The 22,950-nt window shown below is 38.4% G+C and overlaps 1 protein-coding gene across 4 annotated transcripts in view; it reads right to left on the bottom strand.

The window, feature by feature from the left end:
• Positions 1 to 22,950, bottom strand: part of FAM120C (family with sequence similarity 120 member C) — a 146,629-nt gene that overhangs the window by 120,281 nt on the left and 3,398 nt on the right. The window contains exon 2 of one of the 4 annotated variants that reach the window (XM_059049744.2): positions 17,200 to 17,299. The exons of the other annotated variants lie outside the window; for them this stretch is intronic. Coding sequence (XP_058905727.1) covers positions 17,249 to 17,299 — 51 coding nt within the window. The 3' untranslated portion in view covers positions 17,200 to 17,248. Of the gene's footprint in view, positions 1 to 17,199; positions 17,300 to 22,950 lie in introns of those variants that run through there. 4 annotated transcript variants of the gene reach the window in all.

Here is a 22,950-nt window from a genome sequence, read left to right as displayed (position 1 = left end):
TAAGGCTGCGAGAGGTTGTCTGCCCCCAAAGTTGCATACTGACTAAGTATATACAGGATTCAAACCCAAGCTGATCTGACTCCAGAGTGCACACTTTCCGTTGTACCAAACTTCTTCCTAGAGAGCACTATTTTTAATGTAATAGAGGCAGACTGTTAAGTGCCCCTCCTGTGCACGTGTCTATTGCTGTACATAAAGCATACCGAAATGATCTGCATACTGGTTCTGCCACAGTAAGTTCCTTGACTGCAGAAACTTTATTTATAATCTTTGTATTCCTGGCTCCCACATAAGAGCTGGTGCATAGTAATATGAATAATAATTACTAACAGATACTGAACATGTACTATGTGCTAAGCAAGGTTCCAATTACTTTACATGCATTAACTCATTTAATACTCAAAACAATTTTATGAGGCCATAACTATTATTATTATCCCCATTTTACATTACATCCCTAGGTTACGTAGCTGGAAGGAGCAAAGTTTGGATTTTTGTCTCTACAGCCTGCAGACCTTGATAATTTTGTTGAACTCAACTGACCTATTATTTTTCATTTAAGTTTTAAAGGAATGGTACTTTTCTGGAGTCTGACAGGAGTTTCAACACATTAAGCTTTTTCAAAGCTATGGAAAGAGAGTCTAGTCACAGTAGATAGCCATGTCACACATTAAGTCACAACAGGGGGAGGGACACTGGTAAGCAGATAGCAAAGTAAGGTCTGTATTTATTTGATATCCAGGCAAAGGAAGCAAAAATCCTTATTTTGCACTGTAACATATTTATGTCTAGAGTTATGATTAACTCCAGATAGGTCAGGGTAGGAGTACAGTTTTATGTTGTCCCCTGGTGACAGTTTCTTCCAGCATATAGCTCTCATACCAGTCACTGATTGGGCATCCATCTACCTTGTACCAGGCATAGTGCTAAGTGTGATATGTTCTCTCTCATCATCACAGTCTAACCATGTGGGCATTATAAGCCCCATTGTTCTGATGAGGAAACTGAGGCTCAGAGAAGTGATGTGGCATGTTTAGGGCTACAGAGCTGGGAAACAGGAACCTAGGTCAGACTGACACCAAAGTCCATGCTCTTTCTGCTACAACACATTACCTTTAGCTGGTCTGAAGCTGATTATGCCACCATCCAAGTGATTTCAACTCCAGAAAGCCAAGGACTAGTGATCTTTAACAAATCGAATGGCTCTTATAACACTAGGAATATAAATCACAATCACCTGGAAAGCATTTTCAAAATATAAAAACCTGTGCCTCACCTCAGATCTGCTGAAACAATTTCCTGAGTGTGATCCAAATGCCTATATTCCAAAATAGCTTCCAGTAGGTTCTGATGCACACTCCCAATTAAGAACCATTGACCTATCCCAATTACTCATTTAAAAATAGTTTTAGTTTTATTGAGATATAACTGACATATAGAATTATAAGAGATTTAAAGTGTACAAGGTGATTTGATATACAGATGCCCAATTACTCATTTTACTGCTTAAGCAACTAGCCCCCTAGAAATGATAGATGACTTGAGATGGTTATCTAATCTGCAGCAGAACCAAGATTAGAACAAAAATCTCATGATTCCAGATATAAAACTTCTTTCACTACATATTCTGGGGTAAGTAATGGAAAACAATAGAATAAGAATCTCCCAAATAATCCCTCACAATTCCCCAATACCCTACTCCTACCAGGCTAGTTTCCTAACTACCCTTAGCCAAGATCACTGTTTCCTTTCCTTTGCTCACTTGGTTTCCCTGCCTAGACTGCCATATTGCCTATCTTTCCCAACGTTCCAAATACTTTCCATAGGGCTACCACCTCTTACATAAATTCTTTCATTATTTCTCTCCTCTTAACTCTTATAGCACTGAGACAGCTGACACAGTCAAGGAAGTAATTTGACAATACCATCATCTGCAAGTTTTAAGGCCATAGATTCCTTCTGCCTCTCGTGTGTATCTTCCATGGTCCTAACCAGCACGAGAAAGGACACAGAGCTGGAATTGACAGAATAGCATAGAAAGGCCTACAGAGGCTGTAAAAAAGGAAAGCAGCCCTGGCAAATGAAAGGGCACCATCATCTCAGTATTTGACTTCAACAACTGATGTACAAAAGTTACTGGGAAAAGTCTGCCTGGATTGTAGGTTACTTAGAGCTCAAGTAGCAAAGTAATATTAGGTATCAACGAAGTACCTACTATATAACCAGGCACTGTTCCAAGTACACCTCATGTCCATTAACCTTGCAATAACATCATGAAGCATTATTACCTCCCTTTTACAGATGATGAAACAATGAGGCTCAGAGGTTGAAGAACTTGACCAATGTCACACAGTTAAAAAGTGAAGCTAGCCAATAAGCACGTGAAAAGATGTTCAACATCATTAGTTATTAGAGAAATGCCAATCAAAAAACCACACTGAGAAAACCAATTAACACATACTAGGATGGCTATAATTTTTAAAATGTAAAATAACGAGGGTATGGAGGAACTGGAATCCTCCATACATTGCTGGTGGAAATGTAAAATTGTGCAGCCACTTTGGAAAACAGTCTGGGAGGTCTTCAAGTGGTTAACATAGGGTTATTATATGATCCAGTAATTCCACTAATAGGTATACACCCAAGAGGACTGAAAACATATGTTCACATAAAAACTTATACATGAATGTTCATAGCAGGATTATTCGTAACAGTCAAAAGTGGAAAAAACCCAAATGTCCATCAACTAACAAACAGATAAACAAAAGATGTTATATTCATACAAGGGAATGTTATTCAACCATAAAAAGGAATGAAGTACTGATTCACGCTACAACATGAATTAATCTTGAAAAAATTATAAAGTGAAAGCAGCCAAACACACTTTTAAATGAACTGTCCAGAACAGGAAAATACACAGAGATGGGAAACAGCCAGGGACTGGGAGGAAGAAGGATTGGAGAATGATTGCTAGCAGGTACTGGGTTTCCTTTTGTGGTGATAAAAATGTTCTGGAATTTGATAGTGGTAATAGTTTCACAACTCTGTGGAACAGACTAAATACCACTGAATTGTATACTTTAAAATGGCAAACTTTATGGTATCGGAATTATATCTCAATTTTTAAAAACTGGAGTTAGGATTCAAATTCTGCCCATAAAGCCCATGCTCACTAACTCGCTTTAAAAACTTTTGATTATGGAAAATTGTAAAATAGAAAGGTAAAGAGAAGAGCATAAGGAACCTTCATGATAACAGTATCCACTTTCATATATCAACGTTGTCATTCTTGTTTCATCTACTTTATTTTAGCTTTTTTTAATATAAGATTTTTACTGTGATAAAAATAACATAACATAAAATTTACCACGTTAACCACTTTTGAAAGTGTACAGTTCAGTAGTGTTAAGGATACACACTTTGAGACTGATCTCCAGAACTTTTCCATCTTAAAATCCGAAACTTTATACCCATTAAACAATTCCCATTTCCCCCTCCCTCAGGCCCTAGCAACCACCATTCTACTTTCTGAAATCGAAATGATGATTTAAAATCTTCCAACAAACGAAAGCCCAGGACCAGATGGCTTCACAGGCGAATTCTATCAAACATTAAGAGAAGAGCTAACACCTATCCTTCTCAAACTCTTCTAAAATATAGCAGAGGGAGGAACACTCCCAAACTCATTCTACAAGGTCACCATCACCCTGATACCAAAATCAGAAAAAGATGTCAAAAAAAGGAAAACTAAAGGCCAATATCACTGATGAACATAGATGCAAAAATCCTCATCAAAATAATAGCAAACAGAATCCAACAGCACAATGAAATGATCATACACATTGATCAAGTGGGGTTTATCCCAGGAATGCAAGGATTCTTCAATATATGCAAATCAATCAATATGATACACCATATTGACAAGTTTAAGGAGAAAAACCATATGATCATCTCAATAGATGAAGAAAAAGCTGTTGACAAAATTCAACACCCATTTATGATAAAAACCCTCCAGAAAGTAGGCATAGAGGGAACTTAGCTCAACAAAATAAAGCCCATATATGACAAACCCACAGCCAACATCATTCTCAATGGTGAAAAACTGAAACCATTTCCTATAAGATCAGGAACAAGACAAGGTTGCCCACTAAAACCACTATTATTCAACATAGATTTGGAAGTTTTAGCCACAGTAATCAAAGAAGAAAAAGAAATAAAAGAAATCCAAATAGGAAAAGAAGAAGTAAAGCTGTCACTGTTTGCAGATGACATGATACTATACATAGAGAATCCTAAGGATGCTACCAGAAAACTACTAGAGCTAATCAATGAATTTGGTAAAGTAGGAGGATACAAAATTAATGCACAGAAATCTCGTGCATTCCTATAAATTAATGATGAAAAATCTGAAAGTGAAATTAAGGAAACACTCCCATTTACCACTGCAACAAAAAGAATAAAATACCTGGGAATAAACCTACCTCTGGAGACAAAAGACCTGTATGCAGAAAACGATAAGACACTGATGAAAGAAATTAAAGATGATACAAACAGATGGAGAGATATACCATGTTCTTGGATTGGAAGAATCAATATTGTGAAAATGACTATACTACCCAAAGCAATCTACAGATTCAATGCAATCCTTATCAAACTACCAATGGCATTTTTTCACGGAACTAGAACAAAAGAATTCACAATTTGTATGGAAACACAAAAGACCCCGAACAGCCAAAGCAATCTTGAGAAAGAAAAACGGAGCTGGAGGAATCAGGCTCCCTGACTTCAGACTATATTACAAAGCTACAGTAATCAAGACAGTATGGTACTGACACAAAAATGGAACTATAGATCAATGGAACAGGATGGAAAGCCCAGAGATAAACCCAGGCACATATGGTCACCTTATCTTTGATAAAGGAGGCAAGAATGTACAATGGAGAAAAGACAGCCTCTTTAATAGGTGGTGCTGGGAAAACTGCACAGCTACATATAGAAGAACGAAATAACAACACTCCCTAAAACCATACACAAAAATAAACTCAAAATAGATTAAAGACCTAAATGTAAGGCCAGACACTATAAAACTCTTTGAGGAAAACATAGGCAGAACACTCTATGACATAAATCACAGCAAGATCCTCTTTGAGCCACCTCTCAGAGAAATGGAAATAAAAACAAAAATAAACAAATGGGACCTAATGAAACTTAAAATCTTTTTCACAGGAAAGGAAACCATAAACAAGAAGAAATGAGAACACTTAGAATGGGAAAAATATTTGCAAACAAAGCCACTGACAAAGGATTAATCTTCAAAATTTACAAGCATGGGCTTCCCTGGTGGCGCAGTGGTTGAGAACCCGCCTGCCGATGCAGGGGACACAGGTTCATGCCCCAGTCCGGGAAGATCCCACATGCCATGGAGTAGCTGGGCTTGTGAGCCAGGGCCACTGAGCCAGCGCGTCCGGAGCCTGCGCTCCCCAACGGGAGGAGCACAACAGTGAGAAGCCCACGTATCGCAAAAAAAAAAAAAAAAAAAAAAAATTTACAAGCAGCTCATGCAGCTCAATATCAAAAAAACAAACAACCCAATCCAAAAATGGTCAGAAGACCTAAATAGACATTTCTCCAAAGATAAACAGATTGCCAACAAACACATGAAGGAATGCTCAACATCATTAATCATTAGAGAAATGCAAATCAAAGCCACAATGAGGTATCACCTCACAGTGGTCAGAATGGCCATCATCAAAAACTCTAGTAACAATAAATGCTGGAGAGAGTGTGGAGAAAAGGGAACCCTCCTGCACTGCTGGTGGGAATGTAAACTGATACAGCCACTATGGAGAACAGTACGGAGGTTCCTTAAAAAACTAAAAAGAGAGCTATCATATGACCCAGCAAGCCCACTACTGGGCATACACCCTGAGAAAACCATAATTCAAAAAGAGTCATGGACCAAAATGTTCATTGCAGCACTATTTACAACAGCCAGGACATGTAAGCAATGTAAGTGTTCACTGACAGATGAATGAATAAAGAAGATGTGGCACATATATACAGTGGAATATTACTCAGCCATAAAAGGAAATGAACTTGAGTTATTTGTAGGAGGTGGATGGACCTAGAGTCTGTCATACAGAGTGTAAGAAGTCAGAAAAAGAAAAACAAATACCATATGCTAACACATATATATGGAATCTTAAAAAAAATGGTTCTGAAGAACCTAGTGGCAGGAAAGGAATAAAGATGCAGACGTACAGAATGGACCTGAGGACATGGGGAGGGGGAAGGTTAATCTGGAAAGAAGTGAGAGAGTGCAGTTGACATATGTACACTACCAAATGTAAAATAGATAGCTAGTGGGAAGCAGCTGCATAGCACAGGGAGATCAGCTACATGCTTTGTGACCACCTAGAGGGGTGGGATAGGGAGGGTGGGAGGGAGACACAAGAGGGAGGCGATGTGGGGATATACTTATACATATAGCTGATTAACTTTGTTATACAGCAGCAACTAACACAACATTGTAAAGCAAGTACTCTCCAATAAAGATATTTTAAAAATTTAAAAAACAACAACCAACGGATCACTGAAGAAATCAAAGAGGAAATAAAAAAATACCTAGAGACAAATGAAAATGAAAGCACAAAGATCCAATCCTATGGGATACAACAAAAGCAGTTCTAAGAAGGAAGTTTACAGCAATACAATCTTACCTCAGGAAACGAGAAAAATCTCAAATAAACAACCTAACCTTACACCTAAAGCAGCTAGAGAAAGAAAAACAAACAAACCTGACGTTAGTAGAAGGAAAGAAATTATAAAGATCAGAGCAGAAATAAATGAAATAGACACAAAGAAAACAATGGCAAAGTTCAATGAAACTAAAAGATGGTTATTTGAAAAGATAAAGAAAATTGATAAACCTTTAGCCAGACTCATCAAGAAAAACAGGGAGGGACTTCCCTGGTGGCGCTGTGATTAAGACTCCATGCTCCCAATGCAGGAGGCCCGGGTTCGATCCCTGGCCAGGGAACTAGATCCCACATGTATGTCACAACTAAGAATTCACATGCCAAAACTAAGTAGCCTGTGTGCTGCAACTAAGGAGCTGGCAATCCACAACTAAGGAGCCCACGTGCCTCAACTAAAGGAGTCCATGTGCTGTAACTAAGGAGCCTGCCTGCCGCAACTAAGATCCCGCACAACCAAATAAAAGAAAAAAAAGAAAAAAGAAAGGAAAATGACAAAGATCAATAAAATTAGAAATGAAAAAGGAGGAGTTACAACTGACACCACAGAAATACAAAGGATCATAAGTGACTACTACAAACAACTGTATGCCAATAAAATAGACAACCTGGAACAAATGGACAAATTCTTAAAAAGGTACAATCTCCCAAGACTAAACCAGGAAGAAATAGAAAATATGAACAGACAAATCACAAGCACTGAAATTGAAACTGTGGTTAAAAAACTCCCAACAGGGCTTCCCTGGTGGCGCAGTGGTTGACAATCTGCTTGACGATGCAGGGGACATGGGTTTGTGCTCTGGTCCAGGAAGATCCCACATGCCATGGAGTGGCTGGGCCCGTGAGCCATGGCTTCTGAGCCTACGTGTCTGGAGCCTCTGCTCCGCAACGGGAGAGGTCACAACAGTGAGAGGCCCGCGTACCGAAAAAAAACCAAAAAAATAACCAAAAAAAACTCCCAACAAACAAAAGTCCAGGACCTGATGGCTTCACAGGCGAATTCTACCAAACATTTAGAGGAGATCGAACACCTATCCTTTTGAAACTGTTCCAAATACCTGCAGTGGAAGGAAAACTCCCAAACTCATCCTGCGAGGCTACCATCACCCTGATACCAAAAACAGACAAAGGTACCATAAAGAAAGAAAATTATAGGTTAGTATCACTGATGAACATAGATGCAAAAATCCTCAACAAAATAATAGCAATCCGAATCCAACAGTACATGAAAAGGATCATACACCATGATCAAGTGGGATTTATCCCAGGGATGCAAGAATTTTCAAGAAGTTAGATTGTTACTGTTTGTAGATGACATGATACTATACATAGAAAATCCTAAAGATGCTACCAGAAAACTACTAGAGGTCATCAATGAATTAAGTAAAGTTGCAGGTTACAAAATTAATACACAGAAATCTGTTGCACTCCTATACACTAACAATGAAAGATCAGGAAGAAAAATTCAAGAAACAACCCCATTTATCATCAAATCAAAAAGAATAAAATACCTAGGAGTAAACCTACCTAAGGAAACAAAAGACCAGTACTCCAAAAACTGTAAGAAGCTGATGAAGGAAATTGAAGACAACACAAACAGATGAAAAGATATACCATGTTCTTGAATTGGAAGAATCAATATTGTCAAAATGACTATACTACCAAGGCAATCTACAGATTCAATGCAATCCCTGTCAAATTTCCAGTGGCATTTTTCACAGAACTAGAACAAAAAGCATTAAAATCTGTATGGAGACACAAAAGACCCCGAATAACCAAAGCAATCTTGAGAAAGAAAAATGGAGCTGGAGGAATCAGGCTCCCTGACTTCAGACTATACTACAAAGCTACAGTCATCAAAACAGTATGGTACGGGCACAAAAACAGACATACAGATCAAAAGAACAGGATAAACCCAGAAATAAACCCACGCACCTATGGTCAATTAATCTATGACAAAGGAGTTCAAAGTATACAATGGTGGAAAGACAGTCTCTTCAACAAATGGTGTTGTGAAAACTGGACAGCTACACTTAAAAAAATGACTTTAGAACACTCCCTAACACCATACACAAAAATAAACTCAAAATGGGTTAAAGACCTAAATGTGAGACTGGCCACTATAAAACTCTTGGATGAAAACATAGGCAGAACACTCTGACATAAATCACAGCAATATTTTTTTCAATCCGTCTCCCACAATGATGGAAATAAAAACAAAAATAAACAAATGGGACCTAATTAAACTTCAAAGCTTTTGTACAGCAAAGGAAACCATAAACAAAATGAAAAGACCACCCACAGATGGGGAGAAAATATTTGCAAATGATGTGACCAACAAGGGATTAGTCTCCAAAATTTACAAACAGTGGCTTAATATCATCAAAACAAACAACCCAATCGAAAAATGGGCAGAAGACCTAAATAGACATTTCTCCAAAGAAGACATACAGATGGCCAAGAGGCACATGAAAAGATGTTTAACATCGCTAATTATTAGAGAAATGCAAATCAAAACTACAATGAGATATCACCAGTCAAACTGGCTATGATCCAAAAATCCACAAACAATAAATGCTGGAGCAGGTGTGCAGAGACGGGAACCCTCCTACACTGTTGGTGGGAATGTAAATTGGTGCAGCCACTATGGAAAACAGTATGGAGGTTCCTTTAAAAACTAAAAATAGAGCTACCATATGATCCAGCAATCCCACTCCTGGGCAAATATCCAGAGAAAAACGTGGGTCAAAAGGATACATGTACCCCAGTGTCCATTGCAGCACTGTTTACAATAGCCAAGACATGGAAGCAACCTAAATGTCCATCAACAGAGGAATGGATAAAGAAGATGTGGTACATATACACAAGGGAATATTACTCATCCATTAATATGAATGAAATAATGCCATTTGCAGCAACATGGACAGACCTAGGGATTGTCATAATGAGTGAAGTAAGCCAGACAGAGAAAGAGAAAGAGAAATATCATATATCACTTATAAGCAGAATCTAAAATGAAATGATACAAATGTACTTACTTACAAAACAGAAACAGATTCACAGACTTAGAGAACAAATTTACGGTTACCAGGGGGAAATGGTGGGGGGAAGGTATAGTTAGGGAATTTGGGATTGACATGTACACACGGCTATATTTAAAATGGAGGGACTTCCCTGGTGGCACAGTGGTTAAGAGTCTGTTTGCCAATGCAGGGGACACGGGTTCTAGCCCTGGTCTGGAAAGATCCCACATGCCGTGGAGCAACTAAGCCTGTGAGCCACAACTACTGAACCCATGTGCCACAACTACTGAAGCCTGTGTGCCTAGAGTCCATGCTCTGCAACGAGAAGCTACCACAGTGAGAAGCCTGCGCACCACAATGAAGAGAAGCCCCTGCTCACTGCAACTAGAGAAAGCTCGTGTGTAGCAACGAAGACCGAACACAGCCATAAATAAATAAATAAATAAATAAATTTAAAAGATATATCCATCTAGAACCTCAGAATGTTAATTTATTTGAAATTAGATTCTTTGCTGATGCAATTAAGGTAAAGATCTTGAGATAAGATCATTCTGATCTAATGACAAGTGTCCTTATAAAAGAAGACTGGGGACATCCCTGGCAATCCAGAGGTTAAGACTCCCCGCTTCCACTGCAGGGGTCACAGGTTCAATCCATGTTCGGGGAACTAAGATCCCACACGCTGCATGGCCCCCCCCCAAAAAAAAAGGATAACAAAAAAGGAGCTACTGTATAGCACAGGGACCTTTGCTCAATATTATGTAACTACGTAAATGGGAAAAGAGTAGATACATGTATATGTATAACTGAATCACGTTGCTGTATGCCTGAAACTATCACAACATTGTTAATCGACTATACTCCAATATAAAATGAAAAGTTAAAAATATAGATCTTAAGCATATAAAAAGATAATCAAATTCACTTGTGATAAGAAAAACAAAAATTAAAACAATACAGAAACATGGTATTTTGCCTATAGGATTAGCAATTACTGTACTGGTGAGGGAAACACACGCTTGCAAATAATGAAGGCAGGGGTATAAACGGTATAATCTCTAGGGAGAACATTTTGGCGAGATCTTTTAAAGTTCAAATGCACATACTTTTTGACTCAGCAATTTTGCTTCTAGGGATTTATTTTAGATATTTAAAGCACTTGGAACAACAAAGCCAGTGCTGAAATATAAGCAGTGGCATTGCAATCGTACAAAGTATTCACTGCAGCATTATTTGTTCTAGCTGAAAACTGGAAACAATCTAATTAAAGGACTAATTATATAAATTATAACATATGCATGCAATGGAATAGGATGGAACTGTGAAAAATAAGGACAAACCTCTGCATACTCATATGGAAAAATCAGCATGATATATTAAATGATAATAGCAAAGTATAGAATATTATGTAAATAGTATACTATCATTTGTTTTTAAAGGTATTTGTATGTATATAGTATGTATAGTTATATATATTTGCTTTATATGCATAGTCTCTCTCTGGAAGAATACACAACAAACTGATAATATTGATCATCTCTGAGGAGGAGAAACTGGTGGCTAGGGTCAAGAGTGGAAGAGAGTTGGCTTTTTTTTTTTTGCCCATATATCTTTTTGTATATTTTGAATTTTTGTACCATGAACTGTAATACTTATTTAAAAGAGGAATTACTACTGAATAAAAGCAGAACATATTCCAGGTTAAAAAAAATTAAACAATACAGAAGGGTGTACAGTGAGAAGTAACAGCTCTCTTATCCCCATTCCCTGGAGGTAACTGCTATTCCAGGCCTCTCCCCTGAAGAGTCTGATTCGCATGTCTAAGGCTAGGCTGGGAATGTGGTTTTTTAAACCAATTTATTGAGGTTTATTGACATACAAAAAGCTGCACATAATTAATGTATACAATTTGATGAGTTTAGAGATAAATATCATTACCAGTCTATACCAGAAACATATCTATTACCTCCAAAAGTTTCCTCCTGCCCCTATTATCATTTCTTGTGATAAGTAAGAACACAAGATCTACTCCCTTAGCAAATTTTTCAGTATACAATACAATATAGGCACTATGCTGTGCAGTAGATCTCTAGGACTTATTTATCTTGTATAACCAAAATTTTATACTCTTTTACTAAAACCTCCCCATTTCCCCCTCCCACCAGCTCCTGGCAAGGACCATTCTACTCTCTGCTTCTAAGAGTTTGACAATTTTAGATTCCTCACATAAGAGTATCATGAAGTGTTTGTCCTTTGGAGTCTGGCTCGTTTCACTCAGCATAAAGTTCTCCAGGTTCATCCATGTTGTCCCAAATGGCAGGATTTCTTTGATAATCCATTGTATGAATATACCACATTTTCTTTACCCACTCATCCAACAAGAGATACTTAGGTTGCTTCCAAGAACCCCAGGTGATTGTCATGATGGGAGGCAAGTTTAAGAAACACTGCTCTCTAGTCAGATCACACAGCATGACAATTTATTCCTAGCAAAATACAATCTAGAATGACTGATGGCAATTAAATCCTGACCAAGGCAAGGAAAAAGCCTTCCAGCCACAATGCCCCTTGGAATAGCTGAGCACCCTGGCTCCATTTCCACATCTATGATGACTGCTACCCTGTGAAGCAGAATGAGTTCCTGGCCGTAATTGGTCCAGTTCAGTTGTTAACCTTGCAATTTTCCAGGAGACTAAAATTATTTAGGAGAGATTAAACAGCAACATATGCAAACAACAAATCAGGAAAGGAGCACATTTGAGCTTTAAAGAAAGTAGGAGTTGAGATTCTGAACTACCTATAGCTTTTAACTGCTGGCTTACTGTTCAGTCCAACAAATATGAATTGAGGGACTACTAAATGCCAGGATGCGGACAGCACAGAGTAGGCCACTTAAACATGAGAAGCTATAAGCACCACTGTGTACCATGGGAACACAGAGGAAAGGCATCTAACCAGTCAGTGAGGTAATGCTTTCTAGAAGAAGCAACACCTATTTATAAAACTCAAGGGAAAACAGCTCCCTGAGAAAAGTTTAATGTCTCATTTCCAATCACATGTAGTAGTCTACAGCAGTGGCTTTCAAACTGTGCTTCCCAAACCAGGATTATGGACAATTGGACCAAATAACCAGACAGGATAGGTACTCCTATTTTCTCTTCAACCTGAGCTCATATTCTCCATTTTATCTATTTTATATTTTGGGTCTTTCAGAAAATATTTTATTAAAGAACATCTTCTATTAAAAACCACTATAAGTATTTATCACTAGAATGTAGCTCCAAGAAGCCCAGGATTTCTTGGTCTGTTTTGTTTACTGCTATACCTCCAGTGCATAGAACATAGGGAATCAATGAACCATTTAGACTTTCAACCAATATTTAATGAGTCAGGCACTGATATATTCCAGGCACTGATCTAGATGTGAAGATACAATAGTGAACAAGAGCCCAAAATTCCTGTCCTCATGGAGCAGACATTCTAGTGATTAATATTTCACGATAGGCACAGGGCCATAAAGAATATCTAGATTGTAAGCCTGCTAGTTGCAGTGATGGTATTATACCCATCTGGGTCTCTAGAATCCTGCCTGACCATAGAGAGCTTAATCCAGAGGCAACACCACTTTCTGACCTCTGCAATACAACTTCCTCCAGGTCATCCCAAATGCCATTGGGATGCTAGCCTTGCTCTCATCTACCATGTTAAATACATCAAACTGGTGTCTGACTCAGGCAGGGCTCTGTGGTCCACTTTCTCCACCTGTTCTCAATTCCAAAGAAAAAGAAATCAGAGATGACAAGGAAGCATCACTTTATAAGAAAAGTCAAGGGGAGGATGTGTAAGTCTGCTTTAGCAATAGAAATATGGATGGTTTATATTTCAACTGCAAGGCCTAGGTGCCTTGAAGTCTAATTACCTTAAAATTACAGACCAAAACTACTGTTGATGCAAATTTGCATCAACACTCTGTGGAGTTCAACAACCATTAAGAAATTAAACTGATAACCACAAAGCTATGAATAATGTCAAATTAAAAAGTAAGAATAGGGACTTCCCTGGTGGTCCAGTGGGTAAGAATCCACCTTCCAAAGCTGGGGACGTGGGTTCCATCCCTGATCGGGGAACTAAGATCCCACATGCAAAACTAGAGAGCCCGTGTATCACAACTACAGAGCCCATGTGCTCTGGTGCCTGCACGCCACATCTAGAGAGAAGCATGCATACCGCAACAGAGACTGCGTGCCACAACAAAAGATCCCGCGTGCCACAACTAAGACCCGATGCAGCCAAAAATAAATAAATAAATATTTTTAAAAACAAATAAAGAGGGCTTCCCTGGTGGTACAGTGGTTGAGAATCTGCCTGTTAATGAAGGGGACACGGGTTCGAGCCCTGGTCTGGGAGGATCCCACATGCCGCGGAGCAACTAGGCCCGTGAGCCACAACTACTGAGCCTGTGCATCTGCAGCCTGTACTCCACAACAAGAGAGGTCGTAATAGTGAGAGGCCCGTGCACAGCAATGAAGAGTGGCCGCCACTTGCCACAACTAGAGAAACCCCTCACACAGAAACAGACCCAACACAGCAAAAATAAATAAATTAATTAATAAACTCCTATAAATAAACAAACAAACATAAGAATAGCAGCAATCGAAAACCACAGTCAATTCAGGGCAACACTGACAAAGTGGCCTTCCCTCTCAGCTGCAGGAGCTTCAGTTATCTATATACACACGCATGGTAGTCTTTGCCATTGAATACTGCAATCAAGCTAGAGGTGGTAGAATACTGATCCAGTGTTCAGTAAAGGCTATTAAAAGTGTTAATTTTGTGAATACTCAATTTTAGTACCCTTAAATTGCTCTCAGGCTGCCAAGAGCCAGCCCATTTCTGTAGGTGAAACTGCTTGTCACATGTAAGAAAGAAGACTTAGATTTATTTAATCTGTTGTGGCTCATTTAGGGGCTGGAGACTCTGAGCATAACTTTTGTAATCAGCAGATACAGCAGGAACTTCAGCATCCAGTGAGTCTGATTTATTCCCCTTTGACTTGGAACAGGACGTCTGATGCTTTTCTTATGTACCAAGAGGTCAATGTTAGGTCTTATATTTTTGTGTTACAATGTGCACTAAAGAATTTAGCCTTGAATCCTTTTACTGGGAATGATTAATTTTATCCTATTTCATAATGGAAAACAGCTGCTTAGAAATGTAGGAATTTCCAAACACATAGATGTCTTGCACAGTGTTTTTTATATTTAGGGTTACTACTCCTGAGATATTTGCAGAATTCTGGTATTTCAGTGACATCATGCTTCACTTTCAGTACCATAGCACGGCAATTCAGTATCTCCACTGTAGCTATTCTTTCACACCATGAACATCAATTGAGAAAGGTTAACTGAACTATTACATTAATTCATCTTCACAGAATATAATGTCAGAAAACCTTTTCTGGAATTCAATAGACAACTCCACAATTGGGGAAATGTAATTCAGGCCATCACATTCATTTCTTGGAAACCAATTTCAGCAAAGTCAGCCAGTCTATCTCCTGCCAAATTAGCTTCCCAAAGGCATATTTTTGCTAGGAATGAGCAAGTACAACCACACATTTGGAAGGTACTTCTGAACAACCTTGGTTTTATTCAAAGTGAATTGTAATGTCAACCAAACAGGTCAAATATATTATTTCAGTCTTTTATGGTGTGCTGGATGCCTTTTGGATGCCAAATAAGTAATTTTTCCAGTATCTTCAATACCATACCTCAACTAAGTCAATTAATCTCCATAATAGGAAAGATTTCCATGACATGAATCCAATAATTCACCAAGCAAAGTATTCAACTATGTTTGGTGCAAACCACAATGTTAATTACCAGTTCTTGACATGATTCATTTTGAACATTTTTGCACAAAAAGTGGAATCCTAAGGAGTGATACAATGAACAGCTTTAAGTCTTTGTAAAGTGTTTCTGAAAAAAATTGAAGTTTCCTAAGTCCAACAGTAACACTCTTGCAGAAGCACCATCTGTAGTCATATTCACTAATTTTGACCAATCTATACTAAAAATTTCAAGACTTTTCTCAACATACAAACTCCAGGTATTTCTAGATGTACTCGTCAGAGGCAAGTCCAAAAGAGTTAGACTGCATCAAAATTCTAGGTGCGGAGGTTCTTAAACTTTAGGGTGTATTAGAATCAGTTGGAGGGCTTATTAAAACAAATTAACAAGCCTCATCTCCAGGTCTGGGGTAAAACCTGAGAATCTGCATTTATAACAAGTTTCCAGGTGGTACAGTGCTGTTGATTAGGGACCTTACTTTGAGAACTACTGGCTAGACACATAGCTAAGTGTAGCTTTAAATGCATAGTGTTTATATCTGCTGTAACCAGTTGTAATCTAAAACTTCACAATTTAACTTCTTGACACAATGTCACAAAAATGTCCAGCCACCAATCTTTAACATCCTGAGCAACAGTATCTACTACCTTTGCAAATGCTTGTTTATAATGTAAATTCTGCTGTACTCAACACTCCTTTTTTTTTTTTTTTTTTTTTGCTGTGGCCTCTCCCGTTGAGGAGCACAGGCTCCGGACGCACAGGCTCAGCGGCCATGGCTCACGGGCCCAGCCGCTCCGTGGCATGTGGGATCTTCCCGGACCAGGACATGAACCCGTGTCCCCTGCATCGGCAGGCGGACTCTCAACCACTGCGCCACCAGGGAAGCCCCCAACACTCTTTTCTTAAACGACTACCTACAAAAGGCTTTCAAGCCCTGGCAATTTTTTCATGTAATATATAATTCCATTTCATGGCAGTTATTACTTATTTCTGTCTGTATTCAAAAACAACCTATTGAAATTCCAAGCCCTTTTTAAAGTTATTTTTGTTTCAGCACTCATCATTCTTGTATACTGGTCATATTTCTTACAATGGTTTATTTTTAAATGGTGTCTTAAATTGTAGTCTTTCAACAAACACATTTTATTTAGATATAGAGGAATACTCATCACTTCCACTAGGAAATAGGCTCCCTTTGATTTTCCTTTAAATATATGACATTCCCGTATAGATATTTTTTCTTTTTTTCACTTTTCACAGATATGGGCACAAGAAATATTTCATATTCTTCAAAGCTACTATAAAAAGTACAAGCACAACAATCAATGGTGTCTTAGTTACTAGTTCTGTATAACAAATTACCCCCAAAACTTAGTGGTTTAAAAAGCATTTATTTTCTCATACTATCTGTGAGCATGGCTTAACGGGGTTCTTTGGCTCAGGGTTTCTCACAGGCTGCAATCAAGGTGTCAGTTGGGGCTGCAGTCATCTCAAGGCTTGGCTGGGGAAGGATCTACTTCCAAGCTCACTCACGTGGCTGTTGGCAGGATTGAGTTCCTTGTGGGCTGTTGGACTGAGGGCCTCAGTTCCTCACTGGTTGTTGGTCAGAGGCTTCCCTCAGTTACTTGTCACATGGGCCTCTCCAGAGGGCAGCCCACAACATGGCAGCTTGCTTCATCAGAGTGATCAAGCAAGAAATGCCAGAGAGAGAGAGAGAGAGAACAAACAAGATGGAAGTCTCAGTTTCTTATAACCTAATCTTGGAAGTGACATCTCATCACTTTTGCTGTAGTCTGTTCACTACATGTCACAAAGTTCAGCCCACACACAGGGGGTGGGGGTAGATTAAACAAGAGTGTGAATACCAGGAGGCGGGAATCACTTGGAGCCATGTAGAAGATGGTTATCATGAAAAGCAAGTGGCACTTGGTCACTGTGTCAGGGAGACACCATGGATCGGTAGAGACTCCAATAAATGAAAACCATGTGGCTCGGCAAAAGGGGGCAACCAGTGTTGTGAGAGGATCTGATATTTCAAGAGTGGTTGGAAAGTCAGAATTCTTGGTAACGTTTCACAATTTTTAAAATGTTGGCAACAAATTCATATTTGTTAAAAAAGAAATGCGTTTGTAAAATGCAAGTTAAATGATAGAAGGAAATGAAAAATCATTCAACTAGATGATGCCTTAATATTCAACCCAAACCCACTACTTGACTTTAGATTCTGATGAACACTATTGATCAATGAAAATCAATGAAGTTCTTTTTAAAAAATGTGTGGGGCTATGGGCTGTCAGTTTGCCATCCCTGCCATAACCTTTGGGATTTTCTTTGTGGTATAGATGAAAGGGCAAAGGTTTTGGTGTCTGAAACTGTGGTTCTGCCACTTCCACTATGTCCTTGGGCCTATGACAAGAGCCAGAGAAAAGATACTCCGGGCTATTATTGTTAGTATTTTCTTACTTGTCTACCCTACTAGACTATGAGCTGCTGGAGGGTTAGAGTACCCACCTGACCACAACACTCCCTTATCTCACTTTCCTACTTCATTCTTCTGTACAGCACTTACTATACTACCTAAAATACTATATATTTTGTCTTTTTATCTTGTTTATTGTCTGTCTTTCCCACTAGAATATAAACTTCATGAGGTCAGAAACCTGTCTGTTTTGGTCACTGCTTTATCTTCTCAATATTGAACTGTGCCTAGTGCACAGTACGAACTCATTAAACATTTGTTTAATGAATGAATTCCATTGTTCATAGTACTTAGCATAGGGTCTGGCAAGAGTAGGTGTTCAAAAAATGCTGAAAAGCATTCATTGTCCTGATAAGAGAATGGTAGGCAGATCAAGAAGTACCCTACATGCCATGCCAAGCTTAAGGCATGAGAGTGAAATGTCCATGTCCAATCTACTTGGCACACAAGATATTTTGGTCAAAGTAACTGTAGCTGACATTTATATGGCATTTACTATGTGGTATATAATGTTCTAAGCACTGTACTTATATTAAATCATTTAATACTCACAATAAAGTCTGTGATGTAGCTATTATTACTATCCTCCTCTTCTACATGAGAAAACTGAAGCAGAGAGAGGTTAACTTGCCCACATTTATATAACTAGTAAGTAAAAGAACAAGGATTTAAACCCAGGCAGTCTGGCTCCAAGGTCTGTTCTTAGCCATTATGCTACACAAACTAAATATAAGAAAAGTGTTCTGGAAAATGTTATTAAAATGCAACTATACTGTTTTGAGAGATGTTAAAGATGAAGAATTTTGATGTCAAATATATTTAGGCTCATATCTTGGCTCAACCACATTCCAGCAGTGCAACCTTGGGCCAGTGACTATGCTGAGCCTGTTTTTATTATAGCTATAAAAAACGTAGATTAATACATATCCTAAAGGGTGGTTGTGATGATTAAATGACATAATGAATCTATGTGAGGTACCTAGCCCATGTGGTAGCTATTATTACTACCACCAAGGGGGAATTTATTCTATAAATGCATTGCTAAGCAGCTACAACACTTACTTTTACTTAACAGAGTTTGGCAATTCCATTTGGAATCAATTTAATTTACATGGAATGAAACTATAACATTATAAAACACTGTCTAAATTCTTCCTTATCTGCCTTTCTCTTTCAACAACCATTATTGTATATAATGTGTCAAGCCCTAGAGCAAAATCTCTGCCCTCTTGGAACTCAATTAAAAGATAATTACAAACAAACTTCCAGTCACAGATAAGTAAGTCTGGGGATGTAATACATAGCATGGGGGAAAAAAGAGAATTATAATGTGATATGAAAATACTATGAGAGAAAAAAATATGAGAGGTAAAAATAAAAAGAACACTCTGGTAGCACAAGGGAAGGCATAATTTACCTTGGCTGGGAAAGATTTCATAGTGATAACTTTTGAGCAAGAATAAGTAGGAATTGGCTACACAATGGTGAGAGTAAAATAAGAAAAGCACTATGTGAGAGGACATGGTATGTCTAGGAAGCCAGAAAAGTTCAGAATGGTTGGGACATTCCAATGGTTGAAACAGGTGTGGGCAAAGGTAAGCACAAAGCAAGGCTGGAGAGAGTTTGGTATCAGACTGTGAATGGCATTGTCTGCCATGCTGACAAGTCTGGGCTTAGTAGGTAGGGTAGGCAAAAAGTAGCCAGTGGGTATCTTTAGGCACAGACAAAAGTTAACTTTGGTTTTCAAAGTCTCTCTGACAGCAATGTAGAAGATGGACTATGGTCCAGAGAGTGGTAAAGGAACAAGTTGAGGCAATTTTCACGGCTCAGATAAGAAATGATGGCAGCCTGAACTAGAGCAATGGGGGTGGAAGTAGCTGGACTCAGTAGACATTTCTGAGGTAGAGGTGACAGCGTCTAGTGACCGAGTGGATATGGGAAGTGACAGGAGAGTGAAAAACTGAGAAGAACTCCATGGTTTCTGGCTTGAAATGGATGAAAGACGACATCCATAGAAAAAGAGAACACCAAAAATAGAACAAGTTTGGGGGGAAAATAATGAATTCCATCCTGGATATTTTTAAGTATGAGTGACCTATAAGACATCAAGTAGTAGAAAACTGAAAAGATGTGTCAAAAGCTCATGAGAGAGGTTAGGGGTAGAGAAAGAGCTATAGGAATAATCAGAATACAGTTAATATTTAAAGCCATAATAATGGATGGGATTGCTCAGGAAATGAATGTATAAGAATATAACTAGGACAGAAGTCTTGAGAGCACCAATGCTTAGGGAAGCAGTAAGAGGAGGAGAAAGAACTAGAGACTTATAAGGAGAATCAGAAGTGAGCTGCATTATGGAATCCAAGAAAGGAAATTCAAGGAAACGATAGCTCATGTCAATTACCTCATAGAGGACCAATAAAGGGTAAGAATGGAAATGGTTTTGGTGCCTTCAGAATGGTGACATCACATATCAAGTGGCAATAGGCTAGGGAATAGGAATTAATACAGTCTTCTTTTTTCAAGAATAATGGTTAAAAGGGAAGAACAGGGATAAGGATAATGGCTTAAGGAAATTACAAAGTAAAGGGGAAGTTGTTTTTTTTTTTTTTTTTTTTTGTGGTACGCGGGCCTCTCACTGTTGTGGCCTCTCCCGTTGCGGAGCGCAGGCTCAGCGGCCATGGCCCACGGGCCCAGCCGCTCCGCGGCATGTGGGATCCTCCCGGACCGGGGCACGAACCCGTGTCCCCTGCATCGGCAGGCGGATTCTCAACCACTGCGCCACCAGGGAAGCCCAAGTTTTTGTTTTTTAAAGGTTATTTGTATACGCTTACGTACTTATAAGTGAAAGAAACCAGAGAGGGAGAGACTTAAAATGCAGAGAAGAAAGAGACTGCTACTCTTGAATTCCTATAATATCACCATATGACTCACTCACTTGGCACTGAGCTTACACATTTGCCTTGTACTGGCAGTATTGTACATTTAGCAATGCTGGCACAAACTAAGTGCTCAATAAATCTACTTATTATTATTTTTCTTCATGCATCTATGCATATTATCTGGCCAGTAAAAGTATACATCTTACACAAGAATGTACAGAAAGGAAACTGTGTGGTGAAACTGTGGAAAGAGACTTTGAGCAATACAGATCCAGAACAGATTTTTACCCACCATTTACTAGTGTCCAGACCAAAGAAAAATCATTTCACTTCTTTGCACCTGTTATTCAACTATTAAATGGGAAGAATATCACGCATTCTTGCAAGCTTATGATTAAACAAGCTATTTAAAAAGCACTTTATATACAACTTGGTGCTCAAGAAGACCTAATTACTATTATGATAATTTTTCCTACCACTGGAGCATCTAGAAGAGTCACTAACGTTTCAGGATGTGTCAACGATTGAGGATAAGTAAATAATCAGGAGGCACAGCAGCCACTGCTATACTGTATTCTAGAGAACGAAAGCACAAAATGGCATCAGCTGTTGGTCAGCCTTCTCAAACTTTGCTTATTCATTTACCATCAACATGATTTCTGCTACATCCAAGTACTGGACCTTAACACTTTTCTTTAAATCAACTTACTTCTTTAATTGGCCTCGTTCTAAAGAGTTATAGCTGTGAAACTGCGGGTTTCATGCGTTGATTATCTTTTTTTCTAATATATATATTTAACCATTAATACAAAGTATTCATCCTATTAACCACCCCACATCATCTTTCAAACCACATTCTAAAACTGCTTTAAGGTTGCTGTGAGACCCTTCGGAAGAGATCAGGTAGCAATTTGTGGTTTTACTTAATTTTTCTGCTACTGGCAATGATAACTTACAAAAGTTTGCAGAACATACAAATGAAACAAACCAAATGACAAAATTCATCCAGTTATATACCCTGAATATTTTCATGGGAAGTCCTAAATTGTCTAAAGCTAAAGAGACAGCCCAGCAATTTATCTTTTTATGTAATCCCTCCATCTCTATTTCTCTATCACAAATGAAAATAAGATTGGGAATAAAGGCCCATCCTGTGACCTAGTCTCAAGAACAGAACCAAGGGGAGGAGAAAAACACTAGTGGGTTTTGCTCTGAAGCACTAGCATTTCAATCAAAAGATATGGTAGGCAAGCAGATCATTCAAGTGAAAACCTGCTATCTTCAAGATAGTGGAACACTCCTTTGAAAAGGCAAACCACAATGAGTTATTAACCAAAACCTTTCAAGTCTGTGTTACACACCAGGAAGTTCTCCATCACTCCAACAGCAACAACAACAATCACTGACCAGAACCCGGAGAGAAAACTTCACTCACTGATAACATCTACAGATACTTTACATATGCACTTTTGGAGCCAGTCTTAAATCCACTATGTTAAGAGCCACACTACACACTTTTAAAAAGTCACTCCTACAATGCATTCTAAGATCACTAACCTTTTCATTCAGGGGGAAAAATGTATCCTGCACCTAAAATATACAAGTTATTATGGAGACTATGAAAAGATTAAAGAGTTTGTTTATAATCTAGCATGGGGAACAAGACATGTATTTCACAAACGGTTGTACTCATGACTGAAGAGGGCTGCTGGGAAATTTTCCCCCCAACATTTTATAAAGAAAAACTTTAAACATATAGCAAAGTTGAAATAATTTTACATTGAACATTAGAAAAGTCACGACTGAGATTCTACCATTTTTACTACATTTGCTTTATCACCTATCAATCCATCTTATTTTTTTATGAACTGCTGGGATTTTAAAAATGAGACTATGTGTAATGAAGAATCTTAGTAGGCCATATTAGGGTTGCTTCTCAAAAATTTTCACTGATGAGGTGTA

This window comes from Kogia breviceps, chromosome X, assembly GCF_026419965.1.
Source record: "Kogia breviceps isolate mKogBre1 chromosome X, mKogBre1 haplotype 1, whole genome shotgun sequence".
In the NCBI taxonomy this organism is placed as follows: Eukaryota; Metazoa; Chordata; class Mammalia; order Artiodactyla; family Physeteridae; genus Kogia; species Kogia breviceps.
This window is presented reverse-complemented; position numbering and strand designations above follow the sequence as displayed.